Here is a 7,850-nt window from a genome sequence, read left to right as displayed (position 1 = left end):
TGTGTGTGTGTGTGTGTGTGTGTGTGTGTGGTTTGTTTGTTTTGTGTGTGTGTGTGTGTGGTTTGTTTGTTTTGTGTGTGTGTGTGTTAAAAGTGGATAAAAACTGTTTCAAGCAAAACAGCGATCATCATTTTTGTAGGTGCACTGATTTCTGCATTTATAAACAGCCATAATAAATAATCTTTATTGTTATAAAAATCAATTTACATGAGGGGAATCAGATGAACTCCGTGATATGTCAATAATCTACCCAGAATTCAAAGCGCAGCTGTAAACTGAGCAGATTTAGTGTGTCTGTCGCTGTAGACGTCGTGTTTTGACTCTCGTGTGAGGATTTGTGCTGATAAACGGCTCACCGCTCGTGCTGCAGGCGTGCGATTGTGAAACAGGCTTCACTGTTTTACACCAGCTCAAAGGGCTCCTGCTGCTCACCTTAGTCTCCTCTCTGCGTTCTCTCTGCTGCTATTGGTTGGTTCTGTAAATGGGCGGGACCTTCGAAACCTCTCAACCAATGATATTCTCTGATGGTTTGTGTTGTTGATGCCGTCTGTGTTTCTGGGGTTCTCTCAGTGTTAAACATGTTTGTGTTTGAGTAATATAGTGCTTCGCGTGACTGTCACAAGCTTCTGCCTGTAATGCAACATTCCATGTTTTCATTTTTTAAGAATATTTTTCTACTGATTTTGTGCACATAAAGCAGTAACTCTGATGTACTATGTTTTTAATGCTCTGTAAATACAGTTCACATTTGTGTGAAAATGCGCATTAAAGATTTCTGTCCATTATGTTCACTGGTTGCTTTAGTGATTTGTTGTCCGGTCTGTAATCAGAGTGTGTCCTGTTTCTGGCTTTACTCTGAGATTTGGTCCACATCAAACAAACTTTATTCTTACATATGTCTCTATATAAATCTTTTTGTGGTAAAAGAAAAAAGAAAAGTGAAGTGGTTTAATGGCAGCATTTGAAGACCAAATTTCACTGGTCTGCTCATTTCTAACAATTGGAAATACTCAACCCACTCTCCCCTATGTAATTACAACTCATTTGAATCTCATGCGATTACTGTAACAGCTCCTGTAAAACTCCAGGTTGTGGTAATTTACCGCCCTCCTGGGCAAACTCTAACCACCTTCCTAGAGGAGCTGGATGGGCTGCTGTCCTCATTCCCGGAGGATGGCAGTCCACTTTTAGTCTTTGGCGACTTCAACATTCATCTAGACAAGCCTTATGCTACAGACTTCCATTCACTCCTTGCTTCATTTGATCTCAAACGACTTACCACCACAAGCACGCACAAATCAGGCAACCAACTTGACTTAATTTACACACGCAACGGTGTTGCAGACAACATTTCGGTAAAACCCCTACATATCTCTGACCATTTCTTCATTCCATTTAAACTACATTGTGTTACCTGTGCACCACCAACCCCTATACCGGTTACTTTTAGACGAAACCTGTATTCCCTCACCCTCATCGCTGGATGTGAATGCAGCAACTGACACGTTATGCTCTATTTCAGGGTTCCTCAATAAGCGGCCCACGGGCCACATCCGGCCCGTGAGAGAAAAAAAGTTTGGCCCGCACTAATTTCAAATAATATGGCATGAAAATTCAAACATAGCATCAGAAAGCCACATTAATTTACATTGTGTCTACACCGGACGCCACGCAATAAAATACAAGAACTGGTTATAATCAGTGACGCTGTCTTGCGGCACGACACAACAAATCCCTGACAGTAAACCGCTGATTCGTTCTATTTATAACGTACTGACACAACATTCAAATGATCTGCAATGCTTTGTCACGTCCAGAGTAGATACGATGTGACAGCAAAACATGGCGAGTGTGTAGAAAAGAAAAGTGGACACGTAAAATAGATGATTCAGATGTGAACAATCTGAACAGTTTTGAGTGAGTGAGTGAGTGAGTGAGTGAGTGACTGAGTGAGAGTGTGTGTGTGTGTGAGTGAGTGAGTGAGTGAGTGTGTGTGTGAGTGAGTGTGTGAGTGAGTGAGAGTGTGTGTGTGTGAGTGAGTGAGTGAGTGAGTGTGTGAGTGAGTGAGAGTGTGTGTGAGAGTGTGTGTGAGTGAGTGAGTGAGTGTGTGAGTGAGTGAGTGAGTGAGTGAGTGTGTGTGTGCGAGCGAGCGAGCGTGCGTGCGTGCGTGCGTGCGAGCGATTGTTCCTGCCGCGACGTGCAGAAAATAAAAACTGTTCCTAAAATAGAATCCCGTGTTGCTGTCGCGGGTGGTTAGGACACAAACTACACTACATTGTTTGTTTTTGTGAATTGTGGGGACTCTCCATAGGTGTAATGGTTTTTATACTGTACAGACCGTATATTCTATTGCCCTACACCAACCCTACCCCTAAACCTACCCCTCACAGGAGACTTTCTGCATTTTTACTTTCTCAAAAAAATATATAATGTCCTCATAAGTCACCTTCTCCTTGTAATACCTGTCATACCTTTGTCATTATACAAATTTGTGTCCTCATATGTCACAAAAACGCACAAACTCACTCACTCACAGACACACACCACACACACAAAAACACACACACGCTCACACACTCACTCACTCTCACACTCACTATCACTCTCTCACACTCACACACTCACACACTCTCACACTCACACACACACACACACTCACACTTTCACACACACACACACACACACATACACACACACTCACACTCACACACACACACTCACTCACTCACACAATCTCACACACACTCACGCGCACCACACGCACTCACACGCACGCACGCACGCACACAAAAACACACACACACGCTCACACACTCACTCACTCACTCTCACTCACTATCACTCTCTCACACTCACACACACAAACGCACTCACACTCACACACAGTCACACACACACTCGCACGCACGCACACATACACACACGCTCACACACGCGCACGCACTCACACTCACTCTCACACACACAAACGCACTCACACTCACTCTCACACACAGTCACACTCACACACGCGCACGCACTCACACTCACACTCACACACACAAACGCACTCACACTCACTCTCACACACAGTCACACACACACTCGCACACATACACACACGCTCACACACGCGCACGCACTCACACTCACACACACAAACGCACTCACACTCACTCTCACACACACAAACGCACTCACACTCACTCTCACACACACAAACGCACTCACACTCACTCTCACACACAGTCACACACACACTCGCACGCACGCACACATACACACATGCTCACACACGCGCACGCACTCTAAACTCAGTTTATTCAATATTTACATGTACTGAAACTGGTTTACATTCTCATATATCAATACATACGAACTAGAGGTCCATCAATACTGGAGTTTACGGATATGATAGTGTGATTAAAGATTATTGTGCTGATACTAATAAAATCAATAAACTGAATGTGTTAGATAATATTCTTAGTCTTTCCTGTGATGGGACGGTTCAGAGAGAAAATACAAGAGTTTATGTTGATTTAAATGCAAGAGACTGTTTATTGTGTCACCAAAATACCAACAATAGACAGGAAAGAAAGATTTTATGCATAATGAGGGACTTTTAATTATTATCCTGAAATACACGGGAGTTTTATTTTGAAATTTCTATGCACTGAAAAAAAATTGGTGGCAATTTTCACTCAGAAATTGCTAGTAAATTTCACAATTACAAAGAAACGTCAACACGGTGAATTAAACGTATTAAAATGAAATGTAGTAAAAAGACTGAAACAGTACTTTCTTGCAAAACAAAATATCAACAATAACCAAACATAAAAGTATATTATGTATAATGAGGGGCTATTAATCATAAAGGAGTTTTGAAATGTCTCTGCTTTACTACTTCCAGCTGCTCATTTAAACAGGTAATATATGACATAAAATATGCATCTTACATCCATCTACAACAAATTATAATATAATAACCATAGCGTAAACACTGTCAGTTCATCACTGATATTCACTGATTGTGAGCGGCTCTGAAATGCATTCCTGTTGAACACTGAAACGTGCAGCGCTCACATTTATTTACTTCAATCAGAGCTTTTTGACGTTTAATGATCAGATATCTGTATCACAGCGACTCAGTTTCCCATCCACAAATGTAAGAGCTCATAATATGATGTGTAAAGATGCAATGCCATGTAAAGCCAGACCGCCACAGCTGTAATCATGTACATGCATTAGACCCAAATAACACGTCTGCCGTGTAAACGTGTGTGTTCTGTAGTTTTACCTCCCAGCTCAGCCTCAGAGTCTCCAAACACCTCCTCTTCATAGCAGAAGATGTCATTGTGCACATAGAACTTATTGACAGAATAGCCCTGGTGAAAACACCTTGCTAAGTGTACCACGTTAGGCTAACCAAGACTTGTCATAGCCAACCCTAGTCGTTTCACACACACACACACACACACCTCTGGAGCGAGCACAAACGTCTGCATGAACCTCCTCATGGGCCGGCCGCTCTTGGACAGCTCGCTCATCACCTGCACCACCACCCCGTCCCCCAGCGTGGCATGGGCATCCACGCGCCTTATCTTAGTGTGGCACTCGCTGAACTGCAGCGACATCACCTTCTTATGGATCTCCTGTGCACACACACACACACACACACTCACTCCTGTCAGTCACTGGTGCTGTGTTCAGTGTTCAGACTGTACGAACATGATCTCAGCTATAAGCCACGTCATAATGCAATGTCAGACTAGATGTGTGCATGCGATATATCACCATAATAAACATGCACGATATTGTTATGGGGGGCACCTCAAATTATTAATTTATTATTCAGAATGCATTTTAAGAATACATTTCCCATCAGACGGTTAAATGCACAACACTGCTGCATGCTGCTTAAAGACGTGTGTGCACTCATGTAAACAAGTGCGGATGAAAGCACATTCACTCTCTGACAGCAGATGGCGCTGATGGAGCAGCAGAAATGCAGCCGTTATCCCCCGAAACCCCGTAAACAAAGCAGCTGCTACTTTACGTTTCTGAAAAGGATTTTAAGCAACGTATTCAGCGTTGTTTACGTTCCGGATAAATCGCGCTCTTTCTACCGAACGTAAATGACGCTGATTACGTTGATTGCATTCTGGAGTACTCTCCTAAATGGCGGAAGACAGTAACTCGGGGAGAAGAATTGTTATATAAATTGTTATTATTGTTTTATTTGCGCACAAAAAGTATTCTCTTAGCTTCGTAAAATGAAGATGAGTCGCTAGAAGATGAGCGGACGTCTTACGGGTTTGGAACGACATGAGGGTGAGTAATTAATGACAGAATCTTCATTTTTGGGTGAACTCTTTAAATATTTAGACTTAATATGCTATTTTTAAAGTTTTTTTTTCACATTTTAATCTGGACTACAACGTGCTCTAGATATTGTTTGAAAGTGTTTTGATTCTTTGCTGGTCACACTTTACATTAAGGCTCCATTAGTTAACATAAGTTAATTCATAAGTTAAACTGCCAATGAAAAATTCTTCTAAACATTCATTAATTTTAATAGCACACTCTGTTATTTAATGAACTTGGGCTACTAGAAATAACAGTTTTATTTTTCAACAAAGATTAATAACTTTTGTAGCAAATGTAGCTATTGCTCATTGTTAAAATAAATGCATTAACTAAGGTTAACTAATGAGATCTTATTGTAAAGTGTTACCTATTGGTCTTTATCATTCTTTTGGCCTTTAATCTGTGAGAATCTTTGTGTATTGCTTTATTGTATTTAAATGTTCAGTTCTTTTTGTAATAAGAAAAAAGTTATTAAACCTGTTATACTTTATTATGACAACACTTTTTTGCAACTAAATTTCAATATCGTGATAATACTGTATACCGTGATAAAAGCATTAGCAGTTAAATCGCAACATGAAAATTTGATAGCGTCACATGCCTATGTCACATTCGTTAAAAACGGACACGAGCAAGAAGACTCGTCTGAGTTTTACATTATCGATCAGTGACGGTGAGCCGCATCACATGCAGAATTAAAAACAAGAGCATTTATTGTCTCAAACAGAAAAATCGGAAGACGATGTGTGTGGAGCGAGAGATATTTCTGTTTTGCAGTGCATGAAGCCATAACTTTGTGAATTTAAAGGGGACGTCAGATGAAATTTGAGCCTCTTTTAGCTTTTTTCTTTTGCATTTAGTTGGGTTTCTGGCGTGTCTGCCCGCTCAGAAAAGCTGAAAAGAAACACACAGCCACTTCGTTACAGTCCGTCTGGATCAGAAACTGTCATCCAGCGAGCCATTTCAATTTACAGCTGGTTTCTATGTAGATAGCCAGCTACACTGCAAAAACTGATTTTCTTCCTTAGTATTTTTGTCTTGTTTTCTTGTATAAACATCTACAAATTCTGGAATTAAGATGCATTTGCTTGACGAGTAAAATTACTTAAGAAATGTCTTGTTTTCTGTAAAACAAGCAAAAATATCTGCCAATGGTGTAAGAAAAATAATCTTAATTCAAAGGCTAAAGAACATTATTTTTCTTACACCTCTGGCAGATATTTTTGCTTGTTTTAAGCAAATACTAACAAAATTTTGAAAATAAGACAATATATCTTAGGTCATTTTACTTGTCAAGTAAATGCATCTTAATTCCAGAATTTGTAGATATTTATACTAGAAAACAAGACAAAATACTAAGGAAGAAAATCAGTTTTTGCAGTGCAATTGAAGAAGAATCATATCAACTTTAAAGGTTTGTGCTCTGATTAACCGTAACTTAAAGGGGTCTTATGATGCAATTTCAATTTTTCCTTTCTCTTTGGAGTGTTACAAGCTCTTGTTGCATAAAGAATATCTGTAAAGTTGCAAAGACTAAAGTCTCAAATCCAAAGACATATTCTTTATAAAAGTTCAGAGTCAGCCACACCTACCTAAAACGCCTCGTTCTAACACGCCCCCACATGTCTACCTCACTATGTGGGAAGATTTGCATAACGCCGCCCAAATGTTCACGCAAAGAAAGAAGGCGTAACTTTTATTCTCGCTGTAGTATTGTTGCCGCCGCCATGTCGTGAAGACGCTGTGTGCTTCGTTGTGAAAGCGAAACTACTTTGTTTGGTCTTCCAAAAGAGGACGATATCTGCTTCGTCATGCCTGGAGCTGATCCGTGCTGGTCGCTGAGGAAATACATCAACTGAGTGCTGTGGATCACCAGATCGTCTTTCACCGTGGACGAAGCGGAGTCCAGCCCGGAGTCGTCACATGTCCTTCTGGACGCTCCTTTGTCGAATCTGTCGGCCGTTTCCTTTCTCTTTGGAGTGTTACAAGCTCTTGTTGCATAAAGAATATCTGTAAAGTTGCAAAGACTAAAGTCTCAAATCCAAAGACATATTCTTTATAAAAGTTCAGAGTCAGCCACACCTACCTAAAACGCCTCGTTCTAACACGCCCCCACATGTCTACCTCACTATGTGGGAAGATTTGCATAACGCCGCCCAAATGTTCACGCAAAGAAAGAAGGCGTAACTTTTATTCTCGCTGTAGTATTGTTGCCGCCGCCATGTCGTGAAGACGCTGTGTGCTTCGTTGTGAAAGCGAAACTACTTTGTTTGTTCTTCCAAAAGAGGACGATATCTGCTTCGTCATGCCTGGAGCTGATCCGTGCTGGTCGCTGAGGAAATACATCAACTGAGTGCTGTGGATCACCAGATCGTCTTTCACCGTGGACGAAGCGGAGTCCAGCCCGGAGTCGTCACATGTCCTTCTGGACGCTCCTTTGTCGAATCTGTCGGCCGTTTCTCACTCAAGGCCGCCGTGTGTGACGCTGTGTTTCGTTGTGAAAG

General features: G+C 41.2%; 1 protein-coding gene across 1 annotated transcript; it reads right to left on the bottom strand.

Moving 5' to 3' along the window:
• Nucleotides 1-4,223: 4,223 nt before the first annotated feature.
• LOC107571429 (ras GTPase-activating protein-binding protein 2-like) lies at nt 4,224-4,733 on the bottom strand. Its single transcript, XM_016257754.1, has 3 exons — nt 4,704-4,733; nt 4,458-4,631; nt 4,224-4,364 (listed from the first exon to the last, which is right to left on the bottom strand). Exons 1-3 carry the CDS (start codon nt 4,731-4,733, stop codon nt 4,224-4,226), a joined length of 345 nt encoding a protein of 114 aa, XP_016113240.1.
• Nucleotides 4,734-7,850: the final 3,117 nt, after the last annotated feature.

This window comes from Sinocyclocheilus grahami, unplaced genomic scaffold (assembly GCF_001515645.1).
Source record: "Sinocyclocheilus grahami isolate Dianchi unplaced genomic scaffold, SAMN03320097.WGS_v1.1 scaffold1593.1, whole genome shotgun sequence".
Lineage (NCBI taxonomy): Eukaryota > Metazoa > Chordata > Actinopteri > Cypriniformes > Cyprinidae > Sinocyclocheilus > Sinocyclocheilus grahami.
This window is presented reverse-complemented; position numbering and strand designations above follow the sequence as displayed.

Excerpts from the sequence above, each read along its gene's own strand:
- LOC107571429 (XM_016257754.1), bottom strand. The coding sequence starts at position 4,733 with ATGACGTGGCTTATAGCTGAGATCATGTTC. Across the intron at positions 4,632-4,703 it reads TTATAGCTGAGATCATGTTC|GAGATCCATAAGAAGGTGAT; the intron begins GTACAGTCTGAA and ends GTGTGTGCACAG. Across the intron at positions 4,365-4,457 it reads CGTTTGTGCTCGCTCCAGAG|GGCTATTCTGTCAATAAGTT; the intron begins GTGTGTGTGTGT and ends TGTTTTCACCAG.